Source organism: Salarias fasciatus, chromosome 15 (assembly GCF_902148845.1).
Source record: "Salarias fasciatus chromosome 15, fSalaFa1.1, whole genome shotgun sequence".
Classification (NCBI taxonomy): domain Eukaryota; kingdom Metazoa; phylum Chordata; class Actinopteri; order Blenniiformes; family Blenniidae; genus Salarias; species Salarias fasciatus.
Genome location: NC_043759.1, coordinates 18,589,294 through 18,606,232, shown reverse-complemented (window position 1 = coordinate 18,606,232; position 16,939 = coordinate 18,589,294). Strand labels below are relative to the sequence as shown.

General features: G+C 42.3%; 4 protein-coding genes across 5 annotated transcripts in view; 2 read left to right on the top strand and 2 right to left on the bottom strand.

Annotated features, from left to right (window-relative positions):
- LOC115402113 (clathrin coat assembly protein AP180) overlaps nucleotides 1-12,686 on the bottom strand; it is a 34,154-nt gene extending 21,468 nt beyond the window's left edge. Inside the window, exons 1-2 of one of the 2 annotated variants that reach the window (XM_030110540.1) lie at nucleotides 12,669-12,686; nucleotides 10,390-10,399 (exon numbers count right to left, since the gene is read on the bottom strand). The gene's annotated coding sequence lies outside the window, so the exon portion shown is untranslated. Of the gene's footprint in view, nucleotides 1-96; nucleotides 289-10,389; nucleotides 10,400-12,668 lie in introns of those variants that run through there. The other variant, XM_030110539.1, reaches the window with a different exon arrangement.
- Nucleotides 1,642-6,453, top strand: pgm3 (phosphoglucomutase 3). The gene is made up of 13 exons (XM_030110560.1): nucleotides 1,642-1,706; nucleotides 2,233-2,441; nucleotides 2,627-2,811; nucleotides 2,908-2,975; nucleotides 3,082-3,215; nucleotides 3,302-3,497; nucleotides 3,702-3,859; nucleotides 3,938-4,021; nucleotides 4,094-4,192; nucleotides 4,371-4,490; nucleotides 4,670-4,792; nucleotides 5,021-5,194; nucleotides 5,290-6,453. Exons 2-13 carry the CDS (start codon nucleotides 2,235-2,237, stop codon nucleotides 5,377-5,379), a joined length of 1,638 nt encoding a protein of 545 aa, XP_029966420.1. The 5' UTR covers nucleotides 1,642-1,706; nucleotides 2,233-2,234; the 3' UTR covers nucleotides 5,380-6,453.
- Nucleotides 7,437-10,565, bottom strand: ngs (notochord granular surface). Its single transcript, XM_030110564.1, has 11 exons — nucleotides 10,372-10,565; nucleotides 10,091-10,256; nucleotides 9,732-9,878; nucleotides 9,473-9,592; nucleotides 9,285-9,380; nucleotides 8,774-8,908; nucleotides 8,398-8,508; nucleotides 8,202-8,312; nucleotides 7,965-8,089; nucleotides 7,619-7,873; nucleotides 7,437-7,530 (listed from the first exon to the last, which is right to left on the bottom strand). Exons 1-11 carry the CDS (start codon nucleotides 10,563-10,565, stop codon nucleotides 7,437-7,439), a joined length of 1,554 nt encoding a protein of 517 aa, XP_029966424.1.
- ccnc (cyclin C) lies at nucleotides 11,356-16,569 on the top strand. Its single transcript, XM_030110566.1, has 12 exons — nucleotides 11,356-11,491; nucleotides 11,840-11,946; nucleotides 12,067-12,151; nucleotides 12,996-13,065; nucleotides 13,195-13,246; nucleotides 13,339-13,394; nucleotides 14,008-14,043; nucleotides 14,130-14,221; nucleotides 14,304-14,371; nucleotides 14,481-14,560; nucleotides 15,011-15,129; nucleotides 15,539-16,569. Exons 1-12 carry the CDS (start codon nucleotides 11,460-11,462, stop codon nucleotides 15,591-15,593), a joined length of 852 nt encoding a protein of 283 aa, XP_029966426.1. The 5' UTR covers nucleotides 11,356-11,459; the 3' UTR covers nucleotides 15,594-16,569.
- Nucleotides 16,570-16,939: the final 370 nt, after the last annotated feature.

Genomic DNA, 16,939 nt, shown 5'->3' with positions numbered 1-16,939 from the left:
CACGGAAAATGAGCTCAAACCGCCAGATAAATGTTAATTTATCGCAAAACCGTGCGGTCACGTTGATGATTTGCGCGGTGACATGAGCAGACTTACGCAAGGTTGTGAATTCCCCACGGCTCGTCCCGCTATAGGCTGCGACCCGCTCAGTTCAGCACCTTGGACAGCTAAAGCCACTCGGTTATGTAACACTCAGCTGGCAATGAACGCCGTTTTCCCAACCCGCAGCTATTATTTAGAAGAAAAAAATATTTAGCCGTTAAGCAATCCTCCTGTTCGTTTTAAAAAAAGGTATTTTTCTTTTTTTTTAAAAGAGGAGATGTACATTAACACTCCATAGGTCGGTCAAATATCCCGTGTGGAGGGGGCATCGGGCTCGGCTCGCCTTTCCTCCCGCGTCGCTGCAATAATAATCTTTCAAGACGAGAGGAGAACCCGCAATGTCCGACTCTGCTTCCACACTGCGGCGTTTTTTTTTCCTCCCCTCTCTGAAATGCGCGTTTTAGCTCCGAATCGTCGCTTGAGACGCGCTGGTCCTCTCAGAAAATGCGCACCGCTCCCCGGTGGTGTGGCCAGCAATGCGCAGCTCGGGATGCTCAGGAACAGGAAAAGACAGAAGGGAATTTCCTCTTCTCCGTCCCCCCCCCCTGTCGCTTGTTTATTTATTTGGCCTATCTATACGTCCATCTAGACTCTCCTCCCCCCAGCAGGTTCTTGGATAGGGTTGGGTGACACACGTTACATCCCACGACTCTTAAAGGGTCGGTGTAAGAAAACGACGCACCGCAAGGGTTAATTTATGAGCGTGACTGTGGTTCACGCACTGCTGCATATAGGCTGGGAGTCGCATGGGTTTGTACGGTGAATGATGAAGGACAAGCACTTACATTTGCTGAAAATGTGAGGTTGGGATCATCTTAGGGTCCCTTTCAGTGCTGTCCTGCAATAATCTGCTTCTCTGTTTACAGTTTTGGGGTTTTTGAGGGCACAGTTAGACTTCTGATTTGCCTACATATTTTTGCATTATAGTTATTTTAATTGAGTGTGATGTCGGTGAATCTTTGCATCCTAAAAGAGAACAGCCCAATTTGTAATCTATTTAGTTTTCCCCCTTAAATTTATTTATTTTTTTATTTTTTAATTTTTTTATTTATTTATTTTTTTATTTTTTTATTTATTTATTTATTTATTTATTTATTTATTTATTTATTTATATCCTTTCAGTGAGCAAGCTGAGCACACTTAATGGGGAAACATCCAACAGGACTTTCTGATTTGAGCCAAGAACCTGAAACAGCACAAGTGTTGGTGAACTGTAGGAAATTTGGGAGAGAAACGTGGAATGTGATGGAAGGATTGAGGAGAGAATGAACGAGAGGAGGAGGGGATAAGGGAATATTGGAATCGGGAGAAGGGGGAAGAAGTAGAGGATATCTCCTTTCTAAAAGCAACGTGCTCGATGGGGAAAATATAAAATGATGGACAGAAATTTAAGTAAATACGACCAGAAGAGGGCGGCAGTGCAACCACGGGGATGCAAGCTGCTGGTAAACCCCAAAGAGGAAGAGGAAGAAGAAGAAGGCACCCTGAGCGTAACCTGTGAGCGTGACGCGTCACGTGACGTACACAGCCACGTCCTCATTCAAGGGGAGAAACAGGAAGCGCCTTTCTCACGTCGACTCCACGCCTGCAGTTAAAGTATATCGGTAAGTGAGATAAAAGCGTCTTCTTCGAAATCTCAGGTTTGCCCTGAAATTTGCGTTCTTACAGTTTGTCTTTTTTACACCCGGCCGAGAATAGCGACTCATACGAGCAGCAGCAGAGGAGCAGGACTGAGAAACCTCAGTCATTCAGTCTGTAGATGTTGTCTTTTTGTTTATCGCACAGCCAGTGTCGTGCTCTGTTAAAAACCCCTAAAAATGATGTTATTGCTGTAACAGGAGAACCTGCTGCCTCCAGACTGGTTTCTTTCTGTGGTTATGTTCAGGCTCAGTCTGTGTTGTGACCATTGGCAGTGTTCAGTACTGTCAAAGAAACTTCCTGGAAGTTGGTGAATCAGGATGTTGGGCTGTTTAGGAAACAGGATACTGATTTTTTGCGATCAGAATAGAAATAAAGATAATCAAATAAATTGTAATGCATTAACAGAACCTATAAATCATATTGTAGTGTGATTACATTCCTTCTACTTGTGATGTGCTTTCTGAAGGCATGATTTTTAATGTGTTTCAGTGATGGCTGAGTTTCAGGAAGTGTTAAAGCAGTCTGCTCTCCACCCTAAGCCAGCCGGCCTGTGTCTGCAGTATGGCACCGCTGGCTTCAGGACTAACGCCAAGCAGCTGGACCACATTATGTTCAGGATGGGGATGCTGGCCACCCTGCGCTCAAAAAAGACTCAAGCTACCATCGGAGTCATGGTGACTGCGTCTCACAACCCAGAGGTGAGGCCGACTCTCTGAGAATGACCATAACAGTGTTTGCAGTCATAAGCTTAAGTCGAAAAGCAACAAGATGGAGATGTTTGTCTTTGTGGCACAAGCAAATGTATTTATTCACATTCTGTTTGTCTTGTACAAACGTTGTAATCACAAAGCACACAACTTTATTTATATTGGCGCTCGTGTAGGAGGACAATGGGGTGAAGCTGGTAGATCCGATGGGGGAGATGTTGACACCAGCATGGGAGGACTATGCCACCCAGCTGGCAAACGCAGAGCAGGACGATCTGGCTCGAGCTGTGAAGGAAGTCATCCAGAAGGAGGCTATAGATATGAGTCGGGAAGCCAACGTGTTTGTGGGAAAAGATACCAGGTATTGAAATGTAAAAAAGATCCTCCTCAACCAGCGAATCGTTGAATCAAAACTAGAAACCTTCACACTCATGTATTTGTGTTGTCTGCTTTGTAGGAGCAGCAGTCCTGCTCTTTCCCAAGCAGTGATAGATGGAGTTTCTGCTCTCGGTGGCCACAGCAAAGGTAAGGTTCACTAAAAATGTACATTATTCTGTGAAATGGATGTGTTGGCTTACCTTGCGCCTTTATGCCGTCTATCTGGTGGCTGATTCTCCATCTGTGTGGTCAGACTACGGCTTGGTGACCACCCCACAGCTCCACTACATGGTTTGGTGTCAGAACACAAAGGGTAAATATGGAGAGGCCACAGTGGAAGGGTACTACCGCAAACACTGCCAAGCTTATGTTCAACTCACCAAAAATGTAAGAAAAGAGAGTGTGCCATGTATCTTTTACTCAATGCATCCACACATTAATTTAGGATCATCTCTCCGTTTCCTGTCTGGCAGGCTTCCAATCGAACAGACGACCAGAAGCATCTCTGTGTGGACGGTGCCAATGGTATTGGGGCACTGAAGGTCCGTGAGATGGAGCATCACTTGCAGAAAGGTCTGCAAATTTCCCTCTTTAACGATGGCAGCAAGGGAAAACTGAACCACCAGTGTGGGGCCGATTTCGTCAAAGTGCAACAAAAACCTCCAGCAGGTGCAATGATGCTTTCTTAATATATACAAAGCTCTGATGTCTATAAAGTGTTCAGCTACAAATCTTTCTGTCTTTAATTAAAGCTGCATGAGTGGCACTGGTTATTGCTGTAATTAATGTAAATAAGTGACAAATGTTCAGCAAAGTTGTAAAAATTGAGTTTTTTTTTTTATTTGTCCCATCTCTTCCCCTCCTTTTAAAAAGACATCGAGATTAATCCGGGAGAACGTTGCTGCTCCTTCGATGGCGATGCCGACCGTATAGTTTATTACTACACCGACTCTGACGGACGTTTCCACCTGCTGGATGGAGATAAGATAGCAACTCTCATCAGCACTTTTCTCAAAGAGCTGCTCACACAGGTACACTCACAAAAACCCTGTGCACAACAAATGCAGACACACACACATTGGTAATTACCTTTTTTTTTTAATGCACAGGCAGGTCTTGACTTAAACATAGCAGTGGTGCAAACTGCTTATGCAAACGGAAGCTCAACACTGTATTTGGAAAACACAATGAAGGTGAGTAAACGAAAACAAAAGTTTGTATTTTGTGTGACGACGCTTTGAAACATGTCGGTGTGGCGATCGCAGGTGATAGTGAAATGCACTAAAACTGGAGTGAAGCATCTTCATCATGAAGCTCAGAAGTTTGATATCGGCGTTTACTTCGAGGCCAACGGCCACGGAACTGTGAGTGCACACATGCACACCTACTCAAAAGCATTGATAATCCCTACGTCTGACTCATTAGATTTTTAATGTCTGTGCACTTACTTTAATAGGTTTGTGTCTTTGAATAGGATTAGTGTGTTGACGTCATGTGATTAGTGTGTAGACCTGTCTCTTACCATAATTGTGTGGCGGCCAGGTGTTGTTCAGTCAAGCTGCTGTAGAGAAAATCCAGCAGCTCGCCGAGGATGCCAACAGCGACGACACGAAGAAGAGAGCCGCTCTCCTGCTGCAGAGTACGGTCAACGTCATCAATCAGGTACACAGAGACACACACACACACACACTCATGTAGTGTGTTTATGCCCTTCACCTTTAGCTGTACGTTGTATTGACATACATGATTTTTCTCCCCACAGCAGTTATGTACTGGATGCGTTATAAATGTTGAGGAGTTAAAAATGCCATTGGTGATTCATCTCATGCTCTCTTTTAAAGACTGTAGGAGATGCAATATCCGACATGCTACTGATCGAAGCCATATTAGCTGTCCGAGGGATGACAGTGCAGCAGTGGGACGCCATGTACACGGACCTGCCCAACAGGCAGCTTAAAGTCAAGGTACACACCCATTTTCAGTATGAATGAACATAAAGTTTGATAATTGTGGAAGATCTTAGATCTTATTTGTTTTTTTGTTTACTTGGTGATTTTTGTGTTTATATAGTCACCATAATAAAAATAACTTATTGTCAGTGGTCACAATGATGTTTTTAAAGATTTAATGTGAGCCTTCATAAGCAGAACCTCCAAAGCTGTAAACATGCCTGTGCCTTTTCTGTGTCTCAGGTGTCAGACCGCAGAGTGATAGACACGACAGACGCAGAGAGACGGGCAGTGAGCCCAGCAGGACTGCAGGACGCCATCGACAGTCTGGTGAAGAAGTACAGACAGGCCCGCTCCTTCGTGAGGCCTTCCGGCACCGAGGACGTGGTTCGAGTTTACGCAGAAGCTGAAACTCAGGTTCTCTTCCATTCATTACATCAACATCAGTAGGTGAAAATCGCTGTGGGTGAGGTTGTATTAAGAATGAAATACGCTGTTTGTTTGATTTTCAGGAGAGCGCCGATGCCCTGGCACATGAAGTCAGCCTGGCGGTGTATCGGCTCGCCGGAGGAGTGGGTGATGAACCCAAACCGCTACAGTAGAACACATTAGGGACCTGTGCTTTTTCTATGCAGTCACAGCTGAAAGATTTTTCTACATGTCTCAATAGTCAATGTTCTTTAAAATGCAACGTTTTTACTTGATGGTGAATGTCTTTGATACTGCTCTGTTTTCTTCTTTCTTTGTTTCTCTTACACTACAATGATATGGAAGCCTCATGAAGTTGATGCTGTAGCTCATGAATAATTCTGTGTGCTTGAAGGACTTTTCATGAATGAAATATGGCGCGGTTTTTATATAGCCACGCCACTGACACACTACCAGTAGACCCAGGGCCATGCAAAGACTTTTGATGGGACTGGTGTTCAAAGTTAAAACAGGGTACGTATTATAATAACAATAATGCATTGGTTTCATATTGCACCTTTTTTCAGGGAAGTCAAGGTGACTTTACAATTATTCAGTGACTGCATGATGGTGGTAGGGTACGTCTGTAGCTGCGGCTCCCAATCTGTCCCATCAACCACTCACTCTCCCATCCAGGTACTGGCCAGGCCCGACCCCGCTTCGCTCCAGAGAGCTGACGGGATCAGGCATCATCATGGCGATATGACTTCACTCTATACCTGCTTGAATTTTAGCGACCCACATTCATAAAGAATGTGACGTGGAATCGCAGCTGTTGGAACTCAGCAGAACAAGTTGCTCAACTGTAAACTGAAAGAGGTACATTATTGGGGGGATATGAATGAGTCCATATCCACAAAGCCATAGTTCAAGCTGTGCATTCATTTAGGACATAGGAAGGTCAGGTATTAAGATGAATTGAGATCAACATCAGACACTGGACTGTTCAACTGTGGCTATTCTTCCTGGAATCTCGGCGTTCAAGTTTAAATATTGAAGGACAATGAAATGTTATCCTGTATTTATTAACAGACGTGTGTTGTATATGTCATTGTGCAAATTGGAAGGGTGAACACTAATAATGGGACAAAGAGACAAGAAGAGGGGTGTCTTTGTGTGTGTAGCCACAAATTTGCTCCATGGTGCTGCTTCTTAATCTGCTCTTTATCATTAATAGTTCTCACTTGACAGTAAATTGATCCATCTCTCTCATACGTCTGTTTTCTTTATTTCTTTTGCACATAGCTGTGCACAGCCTCCGATCAAAACGTAGCAAAATAAATCAGAGCACATCCTCGTGCTCCACCATGATTGAAAAGGAGCAGGAAGAAGAAAAACCCACCAGTTTGTTAACATCAACACACAGATTGATGGTCTGTCAATCAGCACTCGAGAACACAAAGACTCACCTTCACGCACATTAGATATTGTTTTATACATTTTTTGAGTGAACAATACTAACATTTTCAATACATTCTAACCCAAATCATGTTTTGTTTTGTTCATATATTCATATTTCACATCTTTGTTTTAATATGGACTGTATGAGATTTTCATGTCAGTTTGTCTTCTAAAAACCGACACGGAAACCTCATTTAGCTTATAGATTTCCATAGTGGCAGTAGCTATGAGAAAACTCAGTCCTCTCTCTGGTCTTGGGTTTGTAGGCCAGCAGTGTCAGCACTGGACGCCTCAGGGCAGTGAGAGAGGGATCTGAATTATTTTTTTATTATTTTTGGGGCACACAATCTTTCACACACACACACACACACAAATTACAATAATTGACAAAATGGCACTTGGGCCATCAAGGGCCAGAGGTTCAGATGCTTCACGCTGTTTATTATTAGATCCTTTCAAAAAACACTTTACTGAAATGCAGAGGGATTAAAGAAGCAGGAAAAGCAGACTGACGGGAAACACTGAAGAAGAATATCTTGAATATTTTCACACAGTTGATTATGGAGTCCATCTATTATTCCTCTCCACTCAGACTATGTTCTGCTGGAAGTTTTTCTAACCGACAAGGACAACATGCAGGTTACACTTTGGAAACTAGCAGGATGTTCGAGTGAATTTCATATTACTCTTCTTCAGTAAGTTTTTTTTTCTTATAGAGTTTATATGTTTATCAACAGGCATAATGTCAGACTATAAATCAGCACACCATTTGTAGTCTTAAGTGATGGGTTTACTCTTCATCTGTATCATCAGCTGCTCCAGAAACGATGATCGTGCACATCTGTGTGTTGCTCTCATAAGATTCTTCGTCCGTCTGAACTGTCCTAGAGGGAAATGAACGACAGGTTCAAGACTAGCATCAAGAAAACTTACTGTGTGATTTTACTGAAAGTCATCTTAGAGTCGCTCTACCTGATGAGGACCGTCTTCCTCTGAGACATCTCAGTCGCCTGCTTTTCCAAGGTGCAGTCAGTCTGGGTCTCAGATGAGGCCACCTCCACCAATGCAGCTTTCTCTGCAACGACGCAGCTCTTCTCCACACCAGCAGAGCTGGCCAAGGTCGAGGAAGCGCCGGTGCTGACACCGGGAGGCATTTGCAGACCTCCAGTTAAGGACAGGTTGCCGACCACGGTGCTCAGACGACTGTCTTCGCCTTCAATCAGCTTCCTGGTAATGAAACAGGAAGGGATTCATGTGAATGCATGGCATTTACAATTCAGAGCAACAAAATCTAAACCGTACGCTGGATTTTGCTGACCTGTAGGCGGTGATCTCGGTCTCCAGAGCCATCTTGACATTTAACAAGTCCTGGTGCTCCCGCAGCAGCAGAGCAATCTTCTCCTTAGTCACCTGTAGATCCAGTTTAATTGCCTCGATGGGCTCCTGTTGCAACAGACCAGAACACCGTGGTCACATTTGAGGGAGTTCTAGAAATGCCATTGCCCAACTCTGCTTGAGTAAAGTAAGTAACCAAGATGTTGTATCAGTCTGTCACCTCTAAGTCCTTCGCCTCCTTCTTATGTCTTTCCACTGCATCACGGATCTGAGCTTCCAAATAGTCATTCTTCGTCTTTAGTGCCTCCAACTCACGCTCCTGATTAAGGATCTAAACATGAATGTATGAAACAGTATTATTTCACTGGGAAAAAAACGCAAATTAAAAAAAAATCTGAAAGACAATGAATACTCACGTCCTTTTTATAACCAGCGATTTCCTCTCTGACACTTCTCATGTTCTGGATGTGTTTGGTGGAGGAGTTGCTCAGGTCATGAAACTTTGTTTTGTACCAAGTGTCCATCTCCTTTACAAAAGCAAACACAAGAAGCTTTTTCACTAAAAATGGCTCACGAGCAATTCATTTCTTTTGCATGTTATTCCTATGTTTCCATGTCTTCCAGTTTTCTGGAACTGTCCAGAAACGTGCATTTGAAGCTAATTTGTGATTCTCTGTTGTTGGTAGGTGCGAGTGTGTGTGCATCTCTGTGTTTCCTACGCGATGGACTGGCGACCAGTCCAGAGTGTGTCCTGCCTTCGCCCGTGTAGTCAGCTGGGAAGGAGCTCTGTACCTGTAGGTTTTTGGCTGCAATACTGTCATACTGCGACTGAATCTCCTTGAGAGCAGAGGCGAGGTCAGGCAGGCCAAAGGTCAACTCCACCTTTGAGACTTCTGAACATATCTGCTGCATAAGCTCTTCAATTTCCTTTCAGTGAAACAGAAACAAACACATGAACCAAAATATTACATGAGATGCAAAAAGCAAAAAGCCTGGTTGAGTTTAATCTGAAATCTAGTTTTTATGTCATATAAATCCCACACAGTATTTGACTGTCAAATTAAGGCATGCAAAAAAACTGTATGATTTACTACACTGCTCTTCTCGTCACATCATTCTCCCGCTTGCTATGAGCCCCTCACAGTATACTGATAACTCCCATGTGTCTGGCTTTACTCACTCATCAGTGAGGTCTTCATTCATGTAAAACCAGTCACAGCAATAATTACCAGCCCATTAAAGCATCAATGACACAATGAATGGCACGCCAGCCGCATGCCGCTGAGCAGAGACTTCATGTTACCTCCTTGTGAACTCTCTGTAGGAAGGCCAGCTCAGCCACCAGGCTCTCCATCTGCTTCTCCAGTGCAATCCGGGTCGAGGTGGCTTTGTCCACATCCTGGAATTATATCCATGTTTCTGATTATATGTATTTTTCATAAATTATCCTGGCAGTCAAACTAAAAAAAGGGGCTTTCTCGATTATCTTACTGGACGCAGATTCTCAATGTCTAACTCTGCCTTCTTCCTGACTTCCAAAGCGTCTTCATATTTGGCCTTCAGCGCGTCAAGCTGGCCCAGCATCGCCTCCTTGGCTGCCGAAGACAAAGTCTGTGGAACAGGAATAAAATGTAAACATCGGAGATTAACAGTGTGATATGATCTAATGATGCCACAAAAAAAAAAAAAAAAAAAAAAAAAACAGGTCTCTGACTTGTCACTTTAAAAAGCTGGGAGGTCTCTCACCCACCCTCTGCACTCTCATTTGCTCAGCCTCCCTGGTGAGATCCCTCAGCTGAGCCTCATACAGCTGCCTGAGGCCTGACGGCCGCTGACGGCTTTTCAGATTCTCAATCTCGGTCTCCAGAAGCTTGTTTTCTGATTCTAGTGTTCGCACCTGCACAGACAAGGAGAAAATATATCTACTTGATTAAGACAAATTTAGAGTTGGATCTTTAAAAAAACAGACATTTAAGTCATATTAATAACACATACAAGAGAAAACCCCTGTGAAGCTTTGATACTTGAGAGCCATCTCTTGTACAGTACACACAATTAGAACAGTTATAGTGTTTTGTGGAGTCTGTCGGTGGACAGGTTGCATCTTGCCTTCTCAATATAAGCTGCCAGACGGTCATTGAGGGCGACCATCTCCTGCCTCTCACTGGTGCGGGTCACCATGAAGGCCTGGTTCTCGGCTGCAGCAGCGTCCAGGTCCAGTTTTGGTGTCATTCCCACGGCAGAGCCAAAACACAGCTGTCCCATACTGCCGCTGCTGTGGGCGAGAAGCTTTTCTTACTTGATATTTTTAAAAAAAACAATCAAATGAATGATTTCAATGATTACATTGAAAAACTGTGTTTTCATACTATTAAAGAAAAGTGGTCCACCTGCTCATGCGGGGTTTGGTTGTGCGGGCCCTGCGTCCCACCGCGCCGCTCCGGGTGAAGCTGGCCGAGCGGTGGCGCGTCTCCCTGCGGCCGGGAGATGAACTTGACCCTCGCAGCTGCTGGGCAGGGGTCGCCGAGAAAACCCCATCGAAGTGACGGCGGTATGAAGACATCCTCTCTGGACTGCGGCTCATGTTGACGGTCCCAAACAGACGCACCTGGAAAGTGACCCCTCAGAGCGTGCCATGGCGCGTCTTTATATCCTCTCTACACTACAGAGGAATGTTGAACCTCCCCAGCCAAAGGGCGAATGTCCCTGCAAACATCTATCAAGTTTACGTGAAGTAATTTTGTAGTCCTATACTGTTGAAAACATATCATCATCGTGATGATACAGTCATCTTAATGTAATTCAATGAAATGTGCTAAAATAAATTCACCCAAGAATAGAATGAAAATAACATTTGTATTTATACTATTTTATATTTTTAAAAAGCATATTGATTGGCTCATATGTACAATTTGGCTACACGAAAGAGGTTTAGAAGATTCTCAGAAAGAAAACCATTCGAGTTAACCATTTTTCAAATCTTGCTTTTGATCTTTCATGACCAGAGGAAGTGTGTGAATAAAATAAATATTCTAAGTAAATAAAGCATTCCTGACCCTTTGATGCATTTACTATCTTAAAAACGTAAATGTGCTTCATTTGATTGCCCTAAGATAGCTCATAATGGCTTTTCTTTATTATTATTTTTTTTTCATTTTACTTTACTAGATGCTTTCTTCTTCTTTGCGTATTTAATTGAGTATCGTTCCTGATTGCTGGAAGATACTTTAACGGACAGCATAAAGTTGAATTCTTCAACTGAAAATAAATTAATAAATCTAAAGATAACTGTATACACTTAAAACGTGATCAAATATAATAGAAATCAAGTAGTGATTTTAAGGCGGAACCTTAAACGTACAAATTGAGCTCTCCGGACGTTTTTCGGTGTTACTCCAGCATCCTCTTAGCATAACTGTGGTAAACACTTCTTTGTAGACTAAAAATACCAACTCAAAGTGCGCATTTCTACCTCAACATGGCAGGGAATTTCTGGCAGAGTTCTCACTAGTAAGTTTCCATTAAAATATGTTGATGAGATGTGTTTGTTTTATAATTTACCGTCTTTGTTTTGAGGCCTAGCCGTGGCTGTGCAGCGTTGTCGGTTTCTACGGAACTCTTGCTACGGGATAAAAAATCAGTTTTATGAATAACAACAGATCGGGAACATTTACAAATTCAAGTTATTCTAAAATCCTAAAGCCCCGAGCTACACTGTCCTACATGTTGTGTTGACACTGTGACAGATCGCTATTGTTGTCCTTTGTGTTATTGCTACGTCTCGCTAGCTTACCGGCCGAAAGTTTGGCATTTGCAGTGTTTCTGGAAGACTTTTTTTCATGATTTATCTGTTAAAAGTTTACAGTGGGTGCTGGACAAACAAGACCTGATGAAAGAGCGTCAGAAGGACCTCAAGTTCCTGACAGAGGAGGACTACTGGAAGCTGCAGATCTTCTTTGCCAATGGTATCGTTGCTTTGAATGTGTTTTATGAATAGTGTGCACTTGTCAGCCCTTTTAAAGACCCTTTTTTCTGGATTTTATGCCTTTCATTTATCACTCATCAAACCTTACTGTCTCTTTCAGTGATTCAGGCTTTAGGAGAACATCTGAAGCTGCGACAGCAGGTTATCGCCACTGCCACAGTTTACTTCAAACGTTTCTATGCCAGGTAAGATATTTAATTAACATTTGACAATGAAGCCAGAAAGTCTATTATTAGTGATCGTTTTCAAAAGACTAATCAATAACTTGAATGAATCCATCCATTTTCTGTACCTCTGTAATCCTGGTCAGGGCCGTGTGGCGCTTTAGACAATCCCAAGTTATTATGGACGAGGGCAAGATAAACCCTGGACAGGTCTCCAGTACATTACAGAGAAGAGAAACAGCTACACACATTCACATTCACTTAGAGGCCGTTCATGAACACACACACACACACACACACACACACACACACACACACACACACACACACACACACACACAGGGAGAACAAGCAAACTCCACATAAAGACCTTGCTGGTATTTGAACCCAGACCGTCTTGCTGTGATGCTCCATTGTGTGGTCCCTGAAATATGTCTTGATTTGATTTTGATTGTAAAAACCTTTAAAACATGACGGTCACTTACAGTCTTAAAATCTAACTGAGGCAATGGAGGACTTTTTATTCTGTGAGAGGTTAAAATGTGAAAACAATAAAGAGTTTCTCAATCCAGAGTCAATCATTTTTTGAATACTTTATCACTGGCCATATTGGCTTCTAAGGTTTAATGTAAAATCACTAATATCGGTGTCAAAGACATCAACATGCTATTTTCAGACCTTGTGACGGTAGTTTTGTTTTTGCTTCATAATTGTTAAAATTTCGCTTGGTTTATCTTCCTCTTAATGTCACCCACGTAGTATGACTGTATGAATGTCTTTATTTCCATTAGATCACCTATTATTTTGCTTTTCTTTAATTTCCCTGTTTAAACACTTTTGGTTCTTATACTTGTCTTCTTTTCAGATATTCTCTGAAAAGTATAGATCCAGTGCTTATGGCTCCCACCTGTGTTTTCCTGGCTTCTAAAGTGGAGGTATGCTTGTTATTTCAGTGCTGATGAGGCAAGAATCATTTGTGTGTTCATATCAGCCAGTGGATAACAATGAGGGAATTTAATTATTTTTTTTTTTAATTAGTTTTGATGAAATTTGCTTCTATTCAGGAATTTGGGGTTGTGTCTAATACCAGGCTGATTTCTGCAGCAACATCTGTGTGTAAGTGTCCACTTTCACATTTCTTAAACAAAGAATGTAGATTTTCCTGTACAGAAAAGCTGTATTAACATTTTCTGCCTTTCTTCATGCAGTGAAAACAAGATTTTCTTATGCCTTTCCAAAGGAATTCCCATACAGAATGAATCATGTAAGTAAAACGAGAACCTTCAGTCAGCCAAAGAACTACTGGAGAGATCATGAGCGATGCCTCAAACAGTGTTTCTCTGCTTTTTCTATCAAATTCTTTATTTGTTTGGTCATGCTGCATTACTGCGTACAGACAGCCTCTTACAGCGTAACGTACTGTTGCCACATTAGTGTCTGTCGCTGCGTGAGATTCCTCAGGTAATGTTCGCACTCCTCTGAGCTAGCTTAGCGCTGCATCTCGCACTGTCGTGGGAAGTGTGGTGCACTGCCAACATTTTTAATCATCTAACATCACAGTGGAGTTGCCTGGAAGTCCGCAGAGCTGTTCTGACATGTAGCCTGTCCAGAAAGCTGTGTAAGCTATAATTTATAGAGGGTCACTGGAGAGCGATAAATGAGGGAGTGGTCCGTACAGTAGTTGACGACGTGCTACAACTTCCAACATCTTTTGTGTGTTTCCACTTTGCACTTACAGTGGCATCAGCATAAATGGACCAGCAATGACTTCCGGGTGTAACCAAAACAAAGTCAAAAGAGCGTATTTCTGCTTTATAATGGTGACTGTAAATTAGTTGAACTTCTTGACAATAATGTGCACTTTTGTGTTTTTACAGATATTAGAATGTGAGTTCTATCTTTTGGAGTTGATGGTGAGTAGAGGGGAAAAAAAAGATCCTGCTGCTGTTAAATTGAATGTTTTGTTTTTGACATTTTCAAACTGACTGTTGTGTTTCAGGACTGCTGCTTGATTGTATACCACCCCTATAGACCACTGCTGCAGTACGTGCAGGACATGGGACAAGAGGACATGCTGCTGCCTCTGGCCTGGTATGACAGTCTCTGTCAGCATTTGTTTAACTTCGACTCATGCTAAACGTTTGATTGAGATTCTATTCTTTGTCCTTACCAGGCGAATAGTGAACGACACATACAGGACAGACCTGTGTCTGCTTTACCCTCCCTTCATGATCGCCCTGGGTAAGCATTGTCCCCCGTCTGTGTCCACTTGTAGCTGCGTAATGTGGTTACCGGTCTGAACTACGCCTGATTAGATGTAACCTGATCAGTTCTTCATTTCCTCCCACAGCCTGCCTTCATGTGGCGTGCGTGGTGCAGCAGAAAGATGCCAGGCAGTGGTTCGCCGAGCTCTCAGTGGACATGGATAAAGTAAGAGTGACACCTGTTTTAATGTTTGATATTGGGACACATGTTCGTGCACAGACATTTGGGAAAAAATTAAGTTTTGAAAAAAGTCTTTAAAAAAAATGCAGGCATTTTTAATTAAAAAAAAAATGTTTTCTGGGTTTGCAGGTTTCCTTTGACTTTTTTATGCTAAAACATTTATCTCTATTGAACTTGGCATGCTTTATCTGTATTGTGAATTTTGCAGCAGTCTTTTGTGAACACCCTTAATTTGTGGCAGTTATAAAAAAAACAGAAAACTGAATGAAAAGCCAGATATGGTTGACAATTAATCTGAAACAGGTAGACATAGTAGAATCATTCCTGGGTCAAACTTTACCATAACATGAACTCTTTCTGCTTGTCACTGTTTTGACAGATTTTGTCTCAAAGTGTAGGCTAACATATATTTTTATGCTTCTTCATTCCGTTAAGATCCTGGAGATCATCCGTGTCATTCTGAAGCTCTATGACCAGTGGAAAAACTTTGATGACAGGAAGGAGATTGCTGCTGTTCTGAACAAGATGCCAAAACCCAAACCACCTCCCAACAGGTACAGAAAACCTCTCATCCTGCCGTTAGGTGTAGAGTTGGAAATCGTCATGTTTGTGAAGAAAGAACAAATGTCAGACTATGGAGGTTCTCTTTTTGTTGATGCACAATAGAAACCCACGGGCAAGTTTTTGATCACACCTTGTACTAAAGCCTAAAAGTTAAGCTGTTATTAACAGCTAAATTGTGCAACCAAAGCCTTCATGTGTGACGCTTACTGTTGTGCAAGTTGACCACTAAATTAATTGATGACTCTCAGTTGAACAGTGCTTGTAGCTTTAATGAGCTTTTAAAAAGTTCCTTAATTTAATTCCTTGCTTGATGATTTTAGACCTACTTCCTGATGCACTCTGGGAAATATGCCACCTTGCTGTGAGCTTCATGTAATTATCCTGTCTTTGTGTCTGCAGTGAGAGCGACCAGAGCTCCAACGGGAACCAGAGCAACTCCTACAGCCAGTCTTAGCACAGCGTCCGTCTGAATCCGTAATGCTCATGTAGAGAGGGGGAGAGTCTTTTACAACCATCACACAGTGTAACCTTTGCAATTCTTAGGGGGAAAAAAAAACAAAGAAAAAAAAAACAGATTTGTTGGTGATTCATCACCAATTGACATCTGGTGAAACTCTGATCTATGTAGTCACTTCTCTGCTCATTATGGGTCCGTGGGATTGAACCAGCAGCCCCTGAAACTGCTGCAGTGAACAGCCGATCATTGAGAAGGTCCCCGGGACAAATGGACTCTTGAGACAAACTTAAAACTGAGGAACAGGCGGGGAGAGACCTGGTGTGATGGTTCAGTAGAAACGTGTCATTGTGATGATCCTGACATCCTTGAACAACCCAGAGGAGCCAGTCTGTTCACACAAAAGCTCTGTGGGATTTTACAAAACTTGATCAAAAGGTGTGTGTGCGTGAGTGTGTGTGTGTGAGACAGTGAGTGACCAGTCTGGGTGGGTTTCTTCATTCCTCAGGGTCTGCAGTTGTCTTCTCTGTAAAATCATGGTGTGTAGTGTGAGTCTGGGTGGATGTGAAGGGGATGCGCCTGCTGTCTGCTTGATCTAAGAGCTGTGGCAGGAAAACTCCCAGGAGTGAGAAACGAGCGCTTTGAATCCAGTTTACTGTTTTGAACCATGACAACTCCACCTCCTCCCTCCCATTCCTTGCTTCATTTTTGTAAATAGCCTTATAATTCTTTTCATTATAACTCTTCATCTTTTGCATTTTTGGCGTAATCATGAGCGGGTTCAGCTTTGTACTTGTGTTTGAGGTTAAAGTGCCCCTGTTTTTTGTTTTATTTTCATTCTCTATCATGATTCCTTTTGCCTGCTGCAAAGCTTTTTATTTTATTGTAATGTTTAATCAGCTTTAGTTGTAGAATCACATGTAAAACCATGGATTTTCATTTGAATATCTTTTGAGTAAACATTGCAATCAATTCGTCTGCACACTTTTTTTTTTTAAATCTCCATTTGCTTAATCACTGAATTGTGGCTACGTGCAGGTGTGTGTTTTAATGTGTTTATATTTTATGGTGGGACCTGTGTCTGTGTGTGTGTGTGTGGCTGTGTCTGTACACAGAACAAGGTGCTTGATAGCCTTACAAAAAATTAAAGCTGCTGGTTGTAGGGGAAATCCATGACTAAAGCACATTCTCCATTCAGGTGAGCTGTAAAATATGTTGGGATGTTTTGTAGAATTATTTGGGGTACTTCTGGTTTTTTTTTCTCCCTGCCTTGAGGAATCATTACTAAAAAGTTTGAAAGTTAAGGCAGTCTAAACAGACAGTGGAGCAAATTGGATGTAGCCATT

Excerpts from the sequence above, each read along its gene's own strand:
- ccnc (XM_030110566.1), top strand. The coding sequence starts at position 11,460 with ATGGCAGGGAATTTCTGGCAGAGTTCTCACTA. Across the intron at positions 11,492-11,839 it reads TTCTGGCAGAGTTCTCACTA|TTTACAGTGGGTGCTGGACA; the intron begins GTAAGTTTCCAT and ends ATCTGTTAAAAG. Across the intron at positions 13,247-13,338 it reads TTCTGCAGCAACATCTGTGT|TGAAAACAAGATTTTCTTAT; the intron begins GTAAGTGTCCAC and ends TTCTTCATGCAG.
- ngs (XM_030110564.1), bottom strand. The coding sequence starts at position 10,565 with ATGAGCCGCAGTCCAGAGAGGATGTCTTCATACCGCCGTCACTTCGAT. Across the intron at positions 8,909-9,284 it reads TACAGAGAGTTCACAAGGAG|GAAATTGAAGAGCTTATGCA; the intron begins GTAACATGAAGT and ends TTTCACTGAAAG. Across the intron at positions 8,313-8,397 it reads TCGCTGGTTATAAAAAGGAC|ATCCTTAATCAGGAGCGTGA; the intron begins GTGAGTATTCAT and ends ATTCATGTTTAG.
- pgm3 (XM_030110560.1), top strand. The coding sequence starts at position 2,235 with ATGGCTGAGTTTCAGGAAGTGTTAAAGCAGTCTGCTCTCCACCCTAAG. Across the intron at positions 2,976-3,081 it reads TCTCGGTGGCCACAGCAAAG|ACTACGGCTTGGTGACCACC; the intron begins GTAAGGTTCACT and ends CTGTGTGGTCAG. Across the intron at positions 5,195-5,289 it reads ACGCAGAAGCTGAAACTCAG|GAGAGCGCCGATGCCCTGGC; the intron begins GTTCTCTTCCAT and ends TTTGATTTTCAG.